The 17,726-nt window shown below is 37.6% G+C and overlaps 3 protein-coding genes across 4 annotated transcripts; 1 reads left to right on the top strand and 2 right to left on the bottom strand.

Moving 5' to 3' along the window:
- Window positions 1-3,039: 3,039 nt before the first annotated feature.
- LOC149020897 (glyoxylate/hydroxypyruvate/pyruvate reductase 2KGR-like) lies at window positions 3,040-6,990 on the top strand. Of its 2 annotated transcripts, XM_089147010.1 has the most exons (4): window positions 3,040-3,123; window positions 3,233-3,441; window positions 3,585-4,097; window positions 6,195-6,990. In XM_089147010.1, the coding sequence occupies exons 3-4, from the start codon at window positions 3,678-3,680 to the stop codon at window positions 6,711-6,713; spliced, it is 939 nt and encodes a 312-aa protein (XP_089003136.1). In that variant the 5' UTR covers window positions 3,040-3,123; window positions 3,233-3,441; window positions 3,585-3,677; the 3' UTR covers window positions 6,714-6,990. The 2 variants fall into 2 exon arrangements, with proteins under 2 accessions (XP_089003136.1, XP_089003135.1); XM_089147009.1 differs by having other exon boundaries at window positions 3,233-4,097.
- Window positions 6,991-7,912: 922 nt separating this feature from the next.
- Window positions 7,913-8,909, bottom strand: LOC149020896 (uncharacterized). The gene is made up of 2 exons (XM_089147008.1): window positions 8,599-8,909; window positions 7,913-8,512 (listed from the first exon to the last, which is right to left on the bottom strand). Exons 1-2 carry the CDS (start codon window positions 8,734-8,736, stop codon window positions 8,354-8,356), a joined length of 297 nt encoding a protein of 98 aa, XP_089003134.1. The 5' UTR covers window positions 8,737-8,909; the 3' UTR covers window positions 7,913-8,353.
- Window positions 8,910-10,940: 2,031 nt separating this feature from the next.
- On the bottom strand, window positions 10,941-17,017 carry LOC149020895 (la protein 1-like). The gene is given in 11 exon segments (XM_089149117.1): window positions 10,941-11,296; window positions 11,587-11,665; window positions 12,286-12,433; window positions 13,699-13,981; window positions 13,983-14,144; window positions 14,260-14,361; window positions 15,254-15,402; window positions 16,168-16,310; window positions 16,421-16,570; window positions 16,669-16,747; window positions 16,853-17,017. Coding segments are annotated over 11 exon segments (1,461 nt in total). The 5' UTR covers window positions 16,904-17,017; the 3' UTR covers window positions 10,941-11,181.
- Between the last annotated feature and the right edge of the window lie 709 nt (window positions 17,018-17,726).

Raw genomic sequence — 17,726 nt, 5'->3', positions numbered from 1 at the left:
GAAAAAATCAATTTAAGGAAAGATTATCATTTTATGATCAATTTGCCCTTTTTTAATTAAATTTTTTTATATACATAATCTCCATGTTTATTTTCTTCTCTTTTTCTGGTTCTACCATCGCTAATGTTTATTACAGGGGGAAAGTACACACTGTAAACCCTAAAAAATCTTGATCTTTCCCTCTGTGTAGCGGACGTTTGCAAGGGAAAGTACACAAATTATAAACCCTGATTCTAAAAAATCTTGATCTTTCCTCTCTGTGTAGCGGCCGACGTTTGGAAGGGAAAGTACACAAATTATAAACCCTAAAAATTATTGATCTTTTCCTCGCGACCCGTAGCAGCAGGGAAAGTACACAAATTATAAACCCTAAAAAATTCTTGATCTTTCCCCTCTAGGTAGCGGCCGACGTTTGCAATCGTGATTGGTTAGAAAAATTCATGGTTTCCCCTTATTCTACATCTCTGTCTTTTCCTCTCCATCGATGGTGAAAAAGCAAAGGTTCCATAGCAAATTGCCCAAGAAGCTTTTGGAGTCGTTCAACAAAGAACAACTAATCGACAAGGGCATAAAGTATTAGCCAACACAACATGTAAATCCCAGAAGCCATTAACCTGCTTAAATAATTGTCCATTGATTACAAAAGAGCGTTAGAAAATCTTCAAACGGTAAGAAATAGGAAGTTCTTTTGGTTTCTCTTTCCTTTTTCTAATTAGTTTGCTTCAGATTTGCTTAGTTAGAACTCAAATGGGGAATATGATGTTGGTTCAGGTCCATACCGGAAGATGCATTTGAAGCTTGGAATTTCCATTGAAAATGCGTTTGAATCCTGAGGCACGACTACTATTGAAGAAATTTAAAAAAAAGGGAATTTCTTCGATCTGGATCCTCAAGTTTTTAAATTATCCTTCGATCTGAATCCTCAAGTTTTTAAATTAGGTAAAAATTCAAATTAAAAAAAAATAAAGGGCAAATTGGTCATAAAAGTGATACTTTGTCCTTAAATTGACTTTTTTCATAGTACAGGGGAGGTAGACGCAAAGTCTTAATTTTTTTGGACTAAAAATAACATAGACCAAACCTCGCGTCGAAAAAATACCCTTGAAAAATTAAAATATGGGGGCCTAGACCCTCATGCGTTCGAACATGGTCGGTTCCGCGACTCAAGTCACATAAAAGCACAATGAGGAATCAAGGGTCACGATTATTGTATGTTTATCGGACGGTTTGCTGAACAGTCCTGCGCATTACTGAAGCAAATAGGTTTGCTGATTGCCAATGGAGGAGTAGTAGGATGGTTAGGAACCCGCTTCTCAGTGGAGAGGTCATGGGTTCAACTCCTGCCGGCGGCATATACCTATCCCCATATATAAAAAGCGCCTTTGTACCAAAAAAATAGGTTTTGCGATCCTTGAAGCAAAAAATCATTGCGATTTTTATTTTTTTTTGCCAATGGAGGAGTAGTAGGATGGTTAGAAACCCGATCCTAAGTCACGGTGGCATATTAAGGGTGTAATACGTGAATTCAAGATGAGACACCAACAATACCTAGAACGAACCCAACCTTAGCATTTAATCCTATAAAATCATAAAAAACGGTTTTAAAACGGTCCAAGACGTTTCGTTAACGATACTTTCACACACTTGCACCAATCAAGATAACCCCGCCAAATTGTATTAACGAGATGCTTTGTCTAATTTGAATAGAAGAACATAAAAACTATATGTTCACAAATTCTCACCATGTCCACAAATTCTCACCATGTTCTTCATACTATCAAAGAAAGACAGAAGAACAAATTACAATTTAATGATCCCATCACCCATCTAAACTTGTAAAATGTATTGAACATGAAGGAGAAGTATTCGGTCTTGAAACAACATGTTGCATCAACAAGTAACTTCCATTATTATAGCAATTGTAGAGATTCTAGAAAAACGGAGTGTCCCAAAGTTAAAAGCACTACAATTCAGGTATGGGCATCCAACCAAGACCGTTGTTTACTCCATTAAAAGTCTCACTTGAGAGATACGGATGGTTAGGTCGTCGCTCGTGATCGAAAAAAGAAATTACGGACCTCACCTACTACCATAAGAAAAACAAAAATTAAAACAACACAAAAGATCAAAAGGCAATCCATGAGTAACACAAATGGAGTTAACCGCTCGACCTAACTAAAAGAATCTTTTGAGTGACAGATGAAATAATTCGAATTTGTAAGCCAAAAGCAACTCCTTAGAAGTTTGATGAAAGAAAACCGGATAACGTTAATCGAATGGTTCGTAATGTTTACCGGTGATACTAAATTTCCCAATTGTTTGGCATTGACCAATACCGATCGCTAAAACCTAGAAATTTGAAAACTTAAAAACTAAAACAAGATGTGAGGAAAACCGATCGTTGAACAATTGAAAATCTTTGTAAACCCCAAGAGAAAAAAAGAAGAAGAAAGAAATGAAATTGAAACAGAGCAACATGAATCATTCAAGAAGGCAACAAGGAGAAGAAGGAGAAACATAGTAAAGGAAGAAGAAAGCGTACATTGAAGATAGACTTTGTTTCAGCTTCCCAAGCAAGTCCTCCAACTCACAGCTCACGAACGCTCCACGATGAGACTCATGTAGTCATGTGAGACAAAGATGATGAGAGATTGAGAGAATCGAGATTGAGAGATGAGAGATGAGTGAAGACACCGAAGACTCAAGAGAAGCGTAATGAGAATCAGATCACGACCAGCCCTAGGGCAAACTAAACCGGATCCTGTAAAATTACAATTTAACCATGATTTCGTGTGGAATCGGACAAGCAACGTCGGTTGGTTAGACCATCGGTAGGCATCAAACCAACCAACCGAACCAATTTCAAATGGTTCGGTCCCGCCGACCGGATTTTAAACGGTCCGCACGGTCCGTATTAGGCGGCGCGGTCCGGTACGGTTTGACGGTTCCGGTCCATAGTTGACATCCTTAGGCATATGTAATATCCCTATCCCCATATATAAAAAGCACCTTTGCAAAAAAAAAAAAAAAAAACTTTTCGGTTACCACCCCTTTATAAGAGAGGCTGTCAGTCTGTCACCATCGTGTGAGAAACACATCACAGATGAGCATTCAAATTCCGAGGTTTGTTCAACAAAAGCAGATGAATCTTTCACTTCTCTACTGGGTTCATCTGTATTTGATGTATTTTTTAAAATATCCTTTAAGACTCCATTTTGTTGGCTGCCAACAGGGTTAGCAGCAAAATTTCGTTCCAAATTTGTTATTCGGATCTCGCATCGGCAATATCACAAAAGGCAATTGCATGAATCACGCAAGTTTTAAAACCAAACTATGCCAAATGCACCAGCAGCCAACCTCACCTCACACCACACTCTGAGTTTTGGCGCCGCATGGATCATGGGCGTACTCAGAAAGGTTTTGGCCGAACAAAAGTTACAGGTTTGAAAAAATGCATGAAATAATACTTTCTCAGATTCATGCTTTCTATCCTATAACGAGAAAATAGTGTTATCAAGAAGATTCAAGAATCTTGCTTGGCAATACGTCATATTTGATGTAAGGTATTTATCGTATTTGATCAGTTTCTGTTCTGAAGATTTCTGTCTCATCGTTAACAAGTGGAGTGAAGGGAGAAAGGAAGAAGCAGAAGCTACCACTCACACCTTTCAGCCAAAATGGAAAGCTTTGGTGTTGTTATGATGGGTCCCTTTTCAACGTACCTGGAAGAAGAGCTTGACAAGAAATTCAAGCTTTTCAGATGCTGGAAATCCCCTGACAAGAAGGAGTTTCTGAAAGAAAATTCCAATTCCATCAGAGCTCTAGTTGCTGGAGGTGTTGGAGCTGACGAGGAGACAATCAATTTGTTGCCAAAATTGGAAATTGTTTCCAGTTTCAGCGTTGGCTTGGATAAAGTTGATTTGGTTAAGTGCAAGGAGAAAGGTATTAGGGTTACCAATACCCCTGATGTGCTCACCGAAGATGTCGCTGATTTAACAATTGCATTGATTCTGTCCACGTTAAGGAAGATTTGTGAATCTGATCGTTATGTGAGGAGTGGGTTGTGGACTAAAGGGAGTTACAAGCTAACTACTAAGGTTTTTTTTCTGTTCCAAAACCTTATTACAGTGTTTTCTTTCTATCCTTAAAGCGCTCTCCCATTTTCAGTTCAATTGTTGACAAATTTTTGTTTCACACCAAATATCATTCTCACTGCAACTTTGATTGACATCATCCGTTAAATCCTTGTTCTTGTTGAGTTTATAACTGATACCTAGCTGTTTCGACCATTAATTTATCAACCTAGAAAATTGAAAGACCCAGTTGCAGACAAATGGAACCTAGTTGATTGGTTGTTGGTTTAATGGTAATTTCTCAGCTACATGTATATTCTTATGAGTACTTCAGATGTTATGCAACCCTTGTTGTCTTCTTATTCCTTGTTGTAACTATGGTTGATATGCCCTTTGGTGATTACTAGTACTGCAAGAACTAGCTAGATGATCAAATCTGAACAAATTATTCTTAAGCCAAATATTGTGATTGTGCTAATGCATGAAACTACAGTATTGATCCTCAGCTTCGCCTCCATTTGATGGAAATCTTCAATGAGTCAATTTTATCTTATTTGGACATCATGTTGAAATGTCCAAAATTTTAGGCAGAAGAAAGAACTCAATATGGTTGTTTTTAATTCAGAAAGCATAAGCTAGGATATCTGGACTCAGCATCTGTTAATTCATGGATAAGAGAGGAAAAGCAAGGTAAATTTCCTGCATTGATAAACAATGAGCTCATATCTAATTGTATGCATCAGTGGAGGAGGCAGAGATAGGAGGAATCCCTATGGCATATGTTGTTTCTTGATGTGCATTCGTTGACCTGACCACAGAAGCGGTAACTCCATTTTGGAACTATGTGTGATGCTTTGGAATCATTAAGACAAGTAGCACTGGAACAAAACATGTCTAGATTTAGTAGGCTAGTACAAAACAACAATAAGTATCTATGAGGAACAGAGCAAGAGGTGCAAAGTTCTGCCTCTGCTACATCTTTGTTCAGTAAACCACAAGGACAGAGAGATTGAAGAGGGTGTTGCCAATTGAATTTAACCAAGGTAGGTGGATGTAATATTGGGAGGCTTGTCTGGACTTCTAAAGGAAAGGTTGGTCACTGTGGACTACATTGAACACTGAGAAAACCACTTGCATAAAACGAGTTCTGCATAGGTGTGTTTTCTAAGCTGGATGAATTGCAAGACAACTAAAGCTATGAGTGAAAATGATCTTGTGAAATCTTGTTCAGTGGCATTATGCAATTTACTTCATCCATCATGATCCCTTGGACCTTTTAAGTGTCTACAATGGTAAGCATAATACTCGTAATCTCAATAGTCTTGGAATTCTGGCTTTTCATTCTAGGGGCTCTTTATTGTGGGATTCCCCATTCCTTTTGACTACCTGGTATACCTCCACTTGACAAACTGGTCTTTTGAGACACAAGAGGCATATTCAGAAATTGTGTAAGGTCTTTTTTTCTTTTTTATTTATTATTATTATTTTTTTTATACATCTTGGGCAAGAAATCTGGTACATTGCAAAACTTTTAGCATGATTTTCACAACATTGCTAGATATTTTTCCTTTTTAGGTTCTGGACTTCAAGTTTGATTGAGTTACATGACAATGTAAACTGAGGGTTCAGAATGCTTCTGAGATTTCTCAATGCTGGTTTGTGTCATCAAGAATTTAATGGCTCTGGAACATTTAAACTACTTTTATACATGTTGGGTTGCCAGTTAAACAGTAAGAATTCAGCTGCTAGGATTTTAAGGATTTTAATTCCTTGGGTTTTATTTATTTTCCTCATATTCTGAAGGAATTTCAGCTTCCATTGTTACCCATTTATCCTTGTGCATTGTTCAGATGTGCTCAGTGTTAACTATTTCTTCTTGTTTTTGTGAAATTGTTTGTGGGATATGTTCTTGCATTGTACATTTTTGAAAAGCTTGGAGATTGTGACTACTTTCCCTGTGCTCTACTAAGAGAAAAAGTTCAGATCACTTATTTTCTTTCTTGTCTCTGGTTTTTCAGAAGTTCCTACACAAATTAATGTGACACTGAATTTGGTTGCTATATTGAATTCACTTACTCTTTACTTTTCTATCTTCACATTTATCTTGCTTTTCTTCTGCAGTTCAGTGGCAAAACAGTCGGCATTTTGGGGATGGGAAGGATTGGTTCTTCAATTGCAAAAAGAGCTGAAGCATTTGGCTGCCCAATCAGTTACTGCACCAGATCAGAGAAACCAGATTCAAGCTATAAGTACTATCCTAATATTTTGGAGTTGGCAAAGAACTGTCAAGTACTTGTGGTTGTCTGTCCTTTGACAAAAGAAACATACCATATAGTCAACCGTGAAGTGATTGAAGCTGTTGGTCCAAATGGCATTATCGTGAACGTTGGGCGCGGTCCTCACATTGATGAACCAGAGCTTGTATCTGCACTGGTCGAAGGCCGGTTGGGTGGGGCTGGGCTTGATGTTTTTGAACATGAGCCTCAAGTACCCGAGCAACTGTTTGGGCTTGACAATGTGGTTCTCTTGCCTCATGTGGGAAGTGGAACAGTTGAAACCCGCAAGGATATGGCTGCTCTTGTGATTGGAAACTTGGAAGCTTACTTTCTGAAGAAGCCACTGTTATCCCCTGTGGTTTGATTATGATTGGGTGGTTTGAATAAAATGATTGATTCAAATTTGGGTTTTCAGGCTTTGTCGTCTGTGTTCCTTTTGGAGAAGTCTCAATTCTGTAGAGTTTCCTTTGACCATTATCATAAAAATCTATGCTGTAAACTTTCCCCACAGCAGGAGTTTTTCTTCAGCTGACTTCTGGTAATAAAATTCGTAGCTCTTTTGTCCAAAACAAATAGTCATAATATTCTGCTGAACTAGTTCTGTTCAAGCTGAGAATAAATTTTGTCAATATTGTGAGGGGAATGCATCATATGGCATCTGTCATTAGCCATTTTTTAGCCATTTTTCATTCAATTCACACATTTGAATCTTGCATTGCATAAGCTTTTTGGCTCTGTAAATTGCTTTTGGGAGTCAGGAATCCTGAGTTGGGATACATGCCAAAATGCCAAAATATCTAAACCACAACCCATTTCATGCCTCGGGGAAGGAATAATCAATGTGGATGTCATTTTCCTTCTTGATTGGACATTCAGGATACTCTAATGAACAAAATAGAAAGCCTTCTGAGACTCAGCTAAGGACAATGAAAACACCAATGAAGGAATAAATACAAGTTGGAATGATGGAAATAAAAAATCTCCTAAGAATTTAGACAAAATTTTCAACAGAAGGCAATTGTTATACTTCTTTCTCTCTTCTTTTAACACCTTTCTTTCTGCTTTAAAGATAAACCAACTTCGTCACCTACACTTCGAACAGATTGATTTCCCAGAAAATCTGAAATAAGAAACTCTGTCATGTAATCCTTTATATACAACTTTTGCGCGTGGTCCCTTCTTTTGAACACTCCCTGGTATATCAGCTCTTCTATTTGCACCAATCTTCGAATCTTTGATGAAAACTTGTTATTTAGTTGAAGGAAGACAATAACCCCAACAAAAATCTAATTTAGAAGATTCTTTTTTTGGTTATCAAGCATAGAATTTTTCATCAGCATTGAGGCCATTATTTTGGATTCTTTATTCCGTTTGAAGATTAATAATTCGATTCGATTGGCTTCGACGACCAAAATCGACCCGAGGAGAAGATTCTATATTCTGAAGAGTTGGGGTGCTTCATCTCGTCTTACAAAACCTCTGATATGCTCTCCACATGAGCTTCATCTGCTTTTGTTTTCTATTAAATGAGCAAGATTTGTGCATCCTATTTTCGAAATAATGCTAACGAAATTTCACTTCTAATTCAGCCAAGCCTTATCCAACTGCAATTCTATCCAAATTTGCCAGCACATATGTGGTGGATAACTACATGAGATGACCAGACAAAATTGGAGTCAGCAACTATGAATTCTGCTACATGCGTCTCTGATTCACAAATCCTCCCTCAATGTCTAATATTTCTCAGTCCATAGGATCATTCGTCAGATTGCAGAGAGAGATAGTAACAACTAATTATACAATAGCAATAAATACATGCAAAAGATCCCATTACAAATGCTCTGCTTCAAAGACAAAAATGAAATTCCTAGTCAAAAGATACAGAGGAATTAAAAGACCCATCCGGATGTTTTCAGGATTTCCATCTTATCTTGCCTTCTCCTTCCATGTCTAGAATTAAGTCTACAGGAAGACAAGAATGGGGACTGAAGTAAAGAGAGATCTTCACTGTCCAGGAGAAGAAAAAGAAGCAGCTTTAAAAATAAGAAAATTGAGAGTCTCCAGTGTAAAGTAGATGAAAGTCCCCTCAGAATGAGTGAAGAAACAACCAAAGTTGGAACCCACAACGCATTGCCATCCAGGTCCATATATCATGTCGAATTCCTGATCAAATTAAAATCCCAGATGAATTATTTGAGAAAGCATGATTGCAAGGAACAAATAGAAGGGGGGGAGAAGCAGTTAATCACCTTTTTGATGTGGGCAGCGATGGATTTGCAGTCGACAACATCATAGAGATCAAGAGCTCGGGAAGCAGAAGTCTTGGCTTGACTCTGCATCTTCACTGGCATGTCTGAGTCCTCTATCATAGCTTTGCCTTCTAACATATTCTCCTTCAAAATTGAAGAACAACAGTTGAAAAGATACCTACTGAGGATAGGGTTTTGGGCTCTGGAGAGTTCTCTCTGTTTCCACCTCTTCCAAGATGCAGGAAAGCCCCCAACCGAGTGTTTTAAGTATTCAGAGAAACTCTCCTCTCTCTCTCTCTCTTTCTCTCTCTCTCTCTGTGTCCTCCATGTTTTAGGATTCTCTAGAATGGCATTGAATGCATCCGAGAACTTTGGTGTTGGGTGGGCCAGCTTGCACACATAATACGACCTTTTCTGTCTCACCTGACTCGTAACAAGTCGGAAGCCATGCTGGAGAATATAATTGTGGTGTGAAGCAAGCAGAATAGACAAATATCTAATAGCCTTTGCTAAAATAGATGAAAATAAGGCAAAGGTTTTCCTTTTCTTTTGGTTCAAGAATAAGGTTGCAATTCACTAGTGTAACAAATTGATTCAACCATTGACCGAATATATTTTAGAGAGTCAAAGGGATGGAGGGAGGAAGATAAAGAGATTCTGGATGCCATGGTGTCATACCTTTCGGTTATATATTAAGAAGAGAGTTTACTTTTAAATTCTGATAAAATAAATAAAATAAATTTTTTTGTAAAAATTCTCCTCCTAATGTGTGGTGAAAAAAATATAAAAAATACAAAATTCTTCTTCAAAGGATAAATGATTTGGATTCTATAGTGAAAGGCATGGACAAACGGACTCACTTGAATTTACATCATCATTCCAACTGGCTTGCTTTTTGGATTCATGAACCTATGTCGTTGGTCCAAATAACTTAAATCTATTTAGGGTTTTTGAGAAAATTTCAACCTAAATGGCCTATAAATATTCATAAACAAATCAGGAGAAGTCACCCACATGATTTCAAGCCTAAACTCCTGATCAGTCCTGACTCATGTCATCAGTCACCACCCGAAAATTATGATTTGATCCAATCGTTGAATGGTAGCTATGTTAACCTTACGTGGTTACCTGGGAATCATCGCTTTTGACTAGATTAAACTCTACATTTCAAATACTGTTGCCGACTATAACCCACATAAGCACATAAAAAATCTGGAGCGAACCAAAATTGATCCCTCAATTACTCTTAGATTCTTTACCCAACTCGGTCAATGGAGGCACCAGTATTTCCTTAGTTGTTCTTATATTTCTTTCCCCAAGTTCTCGAAGGAGAAGAAAGATTCATCAGAACCACAAAAAGGGACCCTGTCGACAATGAGAACATAGACTAATCAAATGATCACCTTGATCCGTCGAAGCTCTCTTATCCAATCCTGTGTTTTCTTCCTAAAGTCTGGCGATTCATGCCGAGTCAAATCATTGGAACAGAACCACAGGCACACGAGAGAATGTATATATTTCTGTGATCACAGGAGAGAGATGCAACATAGTTCTCAAAGTCATGACTAATAAAGAATGAACATAGAACATCAGTTTTGATACTTTGTAGTGGAAAGCACAAATTTCAGACGGTAGAAAGCTCCCCATGCATTTTGAGAATTTGGGGATCTTTTGACAAATAGATACTCAACCACTACCTACATCCTGAGCTTTGTTGGTTGGCCAACAGCCAGAATTATTTCATTCGAGTGCAAGCATTTTTACCTCCAAAATATCTCACCTTTACTGTAGTTACCCATAAATGGACTATAGAGACCTGCTCAATTTCTTCCAACCTCATGGAGTCACCAACCATTCAAGGTGTAACATGACAGAAACACGCTCAAAAGTAGTTAACTAATGAATTCGCCGGAATTAAAGTTTTACCTAAACAGCCATGACAACGTGGAAGCGATAATTTGGTCATTCTAATAGTTGGATGGTGAGTACAGTAACCATATGTATGGCTCACATGTCTGGGGGTGCTATCACACCAATCTCTGCATTTCAAAATGAGTAGAGATCAAATGCAGCCTTAGTCCAAAACAAGAAAACACAGAGGTACACTAATTCTTTAGCCATATGCTAAATGGCAACATTAAGGTTTTACTGAGATGTTCAGAAAAGACTTACATGAGTACCATCAGAACCACAAGTAGCAACTCCAGCAGCGATGCAAATAAAGACCACTGGCCATTATCAATCAAAGCTGCTGTGCAAGCCTGTCTTCTTCCTGATGCTTGGCTATTCATGCTCAGTTAGACACAGACACAAACACAAACACCCAAGTTTCAATTTTGGGATTAGGGGAAACAAGGGGCATATTAGATTAATTAGTATCGAAGTCCATATAATATAAAATAAATATGACATTACAGCACTTTTGTTTTTCAGATGAACTGAATGTTATAGCTCCACCAGAAAGAGCAAACCAACTGATTGAGACCATGTGTAATGGAAGGCACATATTTTAGCCCTATTCAAAAGCTGCCCTCATTCTAAAGAGAATTAGAGGGATTCTTCAAAAAACTAAAAGTCAAGCAGTCAAGCAGCAGCTACTTTCTGAGCTTTATTTGGTCGGCCGTCGGTTGAATTATGTTCTTTTGAGCGAGCATGTTTACCTCCAAAATGCCTCCCACCTCTATTATGTCTTCCTCCCCTGCAAACCATAAATTTCAAACTCAGAATTTTAGAAAAGAGGCAAATTACAGGAGAACATGCATAAATACTCCAACCTCACATTATATCATTAGACAGAACATGTGGACAATAGACATGGTTCTCAAGATTGTGCATATTCCTTAAAGCAAAGAATTCAAGGTTCTTTGACCTAGGAAAGTCAAATAAGTAGAGACAAGAATCCTCAAGATGTTTTTCTAACATATTCAAATCAGGACCACCTAGAATTCCAAGGCAATATGGAGTAATAAGGGAAAGGATGATACACACCTTCCTCGATTCCCTCTACCATCCTTGCGTCTATCCTGATTACCACGAAGAAGGCTCCAGTATTCCTTTTCAGCATCACCTGATAGCATACAAAAAGAAACAGCATACTTAGCATAAAACAAGAAACGTAAGGGGTTACCTGTTGAATTCAATTTAGAGTCCCATCCACTTGCAAGGGAGCAGACATCAGGGCAAAGTGTTTCAGATATAGTGACTATCAGCCATGTCACCCCAGTGCCACACGGTAGTTTGAAAAAGATCTCAAGAACGTTTTTTGATGAATTTTGGGGGTGTGCTTTTCCCAATGCCAGTCATGTAGAAAAGATATTTAGCATTTTTTGGTATTTTTTGAGAGCACTGAGCATGTTTTCCTTCCCCTTTCTATGATCCTTTTAGCAACATGGGGGATTCACAAATCATGTTCTGTAAAGGTTGCATGTCAAAATGACATGAATCTCAAGCTCCAACATTGATATGGGCTGGCCATCCAGCCCAAGGCATCAGAACACTTGGCCATCCCTGCCTTCTGAAAACCTTGGGCAGGTAGAATCCAAATGGAGTATTCAATTATAAGACAATTATTTGACAAAATACTTCCCGAAATAATTTCATATTCGGATACTCAAAAAGCATCCTATGAAATAAAACACTTGAATGGAATAACAACCAAAAAATACATGGGAAGATATTGATTTATACCAGTTACTGGTTCCAAGGCAGCAATGAAGTTCTTCACAAACAGACCACCTTGCTCAGCAAGCACAGCTGCAGCACGAGCTTTCTGCGCTGCTTCTGGATCTTCAAAGCGAATGTATCCCGAAACTTCCCCGATTCTGTAGTCGACAAACTTCACCAAAGGGATAAAAGCAGAAGCACGATACTGTCAGACGTGTTATGAACATAGGCATTGAGATCAAAAGAAAAAATTATCAGGAAAGGCGTTATTAAAATACGAAGGGGTAACAACATGGACAGTAGCAAGTTTTCCACAATTTTGGTCAAGTGTTACTTCTTTTGGTCAAGTGTTTCCACATCACATTGTACCATTTCTCCTTCTCTCGAACATATAAGTAATAGGGAGGAAAAAGAATACAACAGTTCACAAAATACAAAAAACGGCTAGCACTAGTGACCCAGGTGTTGAACCATAAAGGTTCATAGCCCTGGCTCTGGTCATGAAAACAGTTGCATGAAAATTCATGGGATTTCTAGAATACATTTAGAGAGTATCAAAAGCATCGAATAGTCTGTTTTAACAGCATCTAGGGAGAAGCATCAAAGAGATTTGCAATTTGATCAACAAGTACCTCTCATGAGCAAAGTCATGGATGCTTAAATATTATAGATGAAAGCCTCATCAAGTCCCAAAGGCATCAGTAGTCGAGAAACCAAATCAAAACAAAGAACCACAAGCATAGAGTTTTTGCTTTTATTTGCATATTCTTTGGAATGATATGTAGAACATCTCTCAAACATGAAAAATCTAATCTGTCACCAAGGACCTAAAAGAACAAACTCTTATGCTTGTGTGGTTACGTTTCTGACTTGGCTCAACTCGCACAAAAAAACAATGTGCTGCAGACATCTCAAATGTTATGCAGAAGTCAAATCTCAAGTTAGCATTGATCTATGATCCTTAGGCAGCAGATGCTGGACTTCCACACAGGAATGTAAGCATCTGACATCCACATCAAAAGCAGAGGTCTCGGCCAAGAAAAATGTAATTTTATGCCCCCTGTCAAGAAGAGCAAAAGGCATGGAAGCATATTTATGACTGTTTTAAGCCCTGATGGCTAGTGTTTGAAAAGGGAATTGTTGGCCTATAAATATAGAGCTTTAGGAAAATTACTTCTGCGTCTTTTAACCATGCTTCAAATAGTTTGTGACAATCATTTCATGCTTTAACTTGTATAATTTGTTATTAAGATTCATTGTGTAACTCTTTAAAACTTACGTTACCAGAAGTCAAATCACTCTACAAAAAGTAATAGAAAACTTCATTGCACATCATTAAAATGAAAATTTTACTACCACCGTCTCACAAAGCTAATGGAAGTCAAAAAGAGCAAAAGTAAGACCACTAGAATTGTAAGGAATTTATCTGCATATTACCTTAACTGTGCCAAATTTCCCAAATATTTCTTTTAAATCCTCACGCATGACAATGTCTTTATTATCCTTACACATCGCAGCATTAAGTTTTCCCCCAACAACTGCCTTATCTTCAGTTTCTTTGGAAGAATCTTCAGGAGATCCATCTTCATTCCCAAGGACAGGGTTTCCAGTCTCATTTTCTTCACACTTTTCTGCAGGTTTCTCGTCAACTTTGTCACTTACATCCTCCTCAGTCTTATTGGTTAATTCTTTTTCAGTATCCTCAACATTTTCTGAGACCTTTTACGCTTCCATTAGGAAAATCTTCAGCTGAATCGGATTCCTTGCTTGACTTGCATGTATCTTCATTATTATCTGTGGTCTCATGAATACCATTTTCTTCTGCAGATTCTCCAGTCGAAATCTTCTTCAATTTAAATGCCACAATTAAGCCTTTGGGGTAGCTGTGAACAAAAGGATAGCATGCCCAAGACATAAAAAAATTTAAAAAGGGTAATCACAGTCACTAAGAATTAGGAAATTCAAACAGCCTCAGCATCGATTGTGGCAATGACCAACCTTGAGTTCAGATCTGAACTGTTACCACCATTTGCAGCAGTGGACAAACGAGATTTCTCATATTCCTCCAGCAATTTTGCCCTTTCAGCATCAAAATCCTTCCTAAAACAGACATGTAACCATTGAAATAGACAGAGAAAAGATCAATATTACAGGTCTATAAGGTTGTGTAATCACACAGCATATGCCAAGAGCGAAGGAACCGAAATCTTTCAAATACATCCAAAATACCCTTAGAACAACTGCAATTCAAGCATTAATCATGGTACCTGCTAAAATGTAATTAAAATCCCGCCATTAGGACATAACTTATATAAATCCATCAGGTGCCCACCATTTTCATTCCTCTATTGTTCTTCAATTCAAGGAAACACGTCAGAGAGAAATGGGAATTTTCTCCATTATATAAGAGACCCAAGAACATCTTTTTTCATGTAATGTTGATGACCATTAACTCAACTAGAAAGTGCCAATATTAATGCCAACCGGCCCCAACAGGTTTCAGCAAGCATATTGCATAAACTTGCTATAAACCATGGGTGAAATCTATATGGTGTTTGTAAGTACTGAGGCTAATAAGAGAAGTACAGCTTCCAATGATACCTACCTTGTGGTGACAATTATACAGAGCCTAACTAGAGAACAACTTACATTTGGAGGCTTAATTTCACAATCATACAAAACCATTTTCATGGGCATTAGATGAAGAATCCTCCACCGTATCCAGTATAAATTATGATTTAAGATTACAAGTTCTACAACGCAAAGACCATCATCAGCAACTACCAACATTCCACACATCTGAGGGGGGGGGGATATATATATATATATAGAGAGAGAGAGAGAGAGAGCACCAGCTGATCATCAATTTTGTTCATGTGCCACCGTATAGACAGTTGAAATAGAAAAAAAAAACAAGCTTTTGATCGCTTAAGCTTACAAATCAAGATGCGCACAAACAATTAACAGGATTAAATATCAGAAGCAAACATACTTTGGTTTTAGTTCTAACTCTGCTCCTGAATAAACCAATGCTTGTTTTAGAACATTTTCAGCATCTTCCTCTGTAGAGAATTCAATCAGAGCTTCACCACAAAAATACCGCTTGTCTGCAACATTACGAGGAAGCCTAACACTATTCACCTGCAATGAAGAAGTTATAGAAAATATGTGAAACAGAGAAAACCTACATTTTCAATCTTCAGTTATCTCCAAACAACGACATACATCTTATACAGAAGAAATTCTTGACAACAAACACAAGCGTAAAAGTTTTTGTCAATAGCAATATTCATTTATCACCAAATATGGCTTCCCATAACTTAAATAAGATTATTTATTAGCTAGAACAAAAACTAAACTTTGTCCCAGATTGAATTATATCTCCAGGGGATGCACCATACAAATATCAAAGATAAAATTGAATTTTGAAGTTCTACAAACGTATTATCTATATACCTTAATAGAAAATGGGCAGACATGATGATTGCCCCTTCATGGAGACATTGCCACACAAAAAAAATGAGTAACATGATAAAAAAATTTAAGAAATATTATTAAGTTAACCAACTTGGACACGATTTCAATTTAATAAATTAACACCTAAGATAATGATTGGTTTCATGAACTCCCATAGGCGATGTAAAAATGGTTTTACAGACTGCTCCGGAGGAACTCAAACAAGAAGCTCAACACTCTGGCTTCGGAAGGACATCATGCAACGGAAACATATTAATTACAGGGCATTGACCAGCAGAAGCCAACAAATGGTCGAAATATGAATCAAAGAAGATGAAAGGCCACTAGCACATAAATAAGGACTTAGAAAATAAACCCAGTCACATTTTATAATTACCTCAAAACAACCAAACTCACAAGATTTTCAGACTCAAAAGCAGAAGCCATTACCTTGCCATATTGACTAAAGAAGGATTCCACATCTTCAAGCTTCACATTATATTCCAGAGGTCCAGCTGCAATCGTTCTGATATCTACTTGCTCAACAACCTCTTCTGGTTTCACAAGTTCAGCAACCCTTCCAACCTTCTTGCCTATAAACCACAGCAAAATAGCAAAAAAGTGCACATAACTAAGTAAATAACCAAAACAGAGATGAGCCCCGTTCCTAGGCCCCCTCCCCTCAAAAAAAATTAAAACTCACCATCTTCAGAAATTTTAAGAGAAGAAGATTTCCTGAGAACTTCAGCCACAGACTTCACTACATCATCGGACACATCTTCCAACTTCGCATCGCCCAGGCCAAGATGAGATTTCATCCGAGAGAACGAGCATATCAACGCCAAGCTAACCACTGGAGAAAAAAGTTAAGAAAACAGCGACTAAAAGAAGAAAAACAACCGTTTTTAACGCTAAGAACAGCGAAAAATAATCACTTTCATTATAGGATACTTCCATTTTCGCTTTCACTGATCGTTTTCTTCAAGAAATTATCTCTCGGAAGATTGCTGTCGCTGAAGTAAAACTCCACCTACGAAGGAGGGAAACGATTTTGAAACCGACTCAATTAACTCAGAAAACTTAGGCAAAAACTATGCTTAGCGCATCACAGTGGGGAGCGAAACCAAACTTTTACCTGACGAAGGACTTTCTTTGTTGTTTCTTCGTCCAATGAAGCGGTCGCCATTGTTGCTGGAGCTCTGAAGGATCGAAACAGTTAACCAGTTAAAGACTACAGAACTCAGAAGCAAGTGTACGCGTTTTAGGGTTTTAACAGTTTTTAGAAGGTTGGCAATTTTGAGTTTTGACTCTTGAGAATGAGATGAACCTTTAAATTCGTTTTCGAGCGAAAATAGAGACCGATAGTCTAGCGTGTAAAGTGCTGGCGTAGGGTTTCGACCAATCAAATTTCGAAAAGGAGAATGAGTCGATCGTGGTCTAGGCTTCTAGCCCCATTACGGTAAGTACGTTGCGGTTACAAGTTACAAGTTACAACCGACATCACTACGGGGCGGGTCGTGGTCTCGTGGAGGTACGCCTTCAACGCTAAGCCCGTTTTTTTATCATTATTTATTAATTGTTCTTTTTATCCTTTTACGGTGCTAATTAATATTAAATAATAATATTAAGAAAATAATATTAATTCCAGTTTGACATTTCTTTATTAAATTTTCAAATTTTATGTTAATTAATTTTTATATGGACTTGAATTTGTAATTTTTTTTGGAAATTAGTAACTTTATATCATGGGATGGTTATAACATATATCATAAAGGAGAGTCAAATCATGACCTCTTAATTAGGAAGTATTACTTATTATCAATTGAACAACCCTTTGATTTTGGTCACTTAGTCATATTATGCTTGAGATAGTTGGGACAAAATTTTAACAATTTCAATTGATTAAGTGTATTTTGTCAATTTTTTTCTGTGATATATCTAAAGATCCCCAATGGTGATTATATATGTTTATCAACCTCATTTCCAGCACATTTGGTACATTCCATAAA

Source organism: Hakea prostrata, chromosome 3 (genome assembly GCF_041222555.1).
Source record: "Hakea prostrata isolate BN-2017 chromosome 3, UWA_Hpros_2, whole genome shotgun sequence".
In the NCBI taxonomy this organism is placed as follows: domain Eukaryota; kingdom Viridiplantae; phylum Streptophyta; class Magnoliopsida; order Proteales; family Proteaceae; genus Hakea; species Hakea prostrata.
Note: the sequence above shows the minus strand (reverse complement) of the source record. Positions and strands in the feature narration are given on the sequence as shown.

What these genes read in the sequence shown, in the direction of transcription:
- LOC149020896 (XM_089147008.1), bottom strand. Translation starts at nt 8,736, where the DNA reads ATGTTAGAAGGCAAAGCTATGATAGAGGACTCAGACATGCCAGTGAAG. An exon ending in TCGCTGCCCACATCAAAAAG is followed by an intron (nt 8,513 to 8,598) that starts GTGATTAACTGC and finishes TAATTTGATCAG; the next exon opens with GAATTCGACATGATATATGG.
- LOC149020897 (XM_089147010.1), top strand. Translation starts at nt 3,678, where the DNA reads ATGGAAAGCTTTGGTGTTGTTATGATGGGTCCCTTTTCAACGTACCTG. An exon ending in GTTACAAGCTAACTACTAAG is followed by an intron (nt 4,098 to 6,194) that starts GTTTTTTTTCTG and finishes TTTCTTCTGCAG; the next exon opens with TTCAGTGGCAAAACAGTCGG.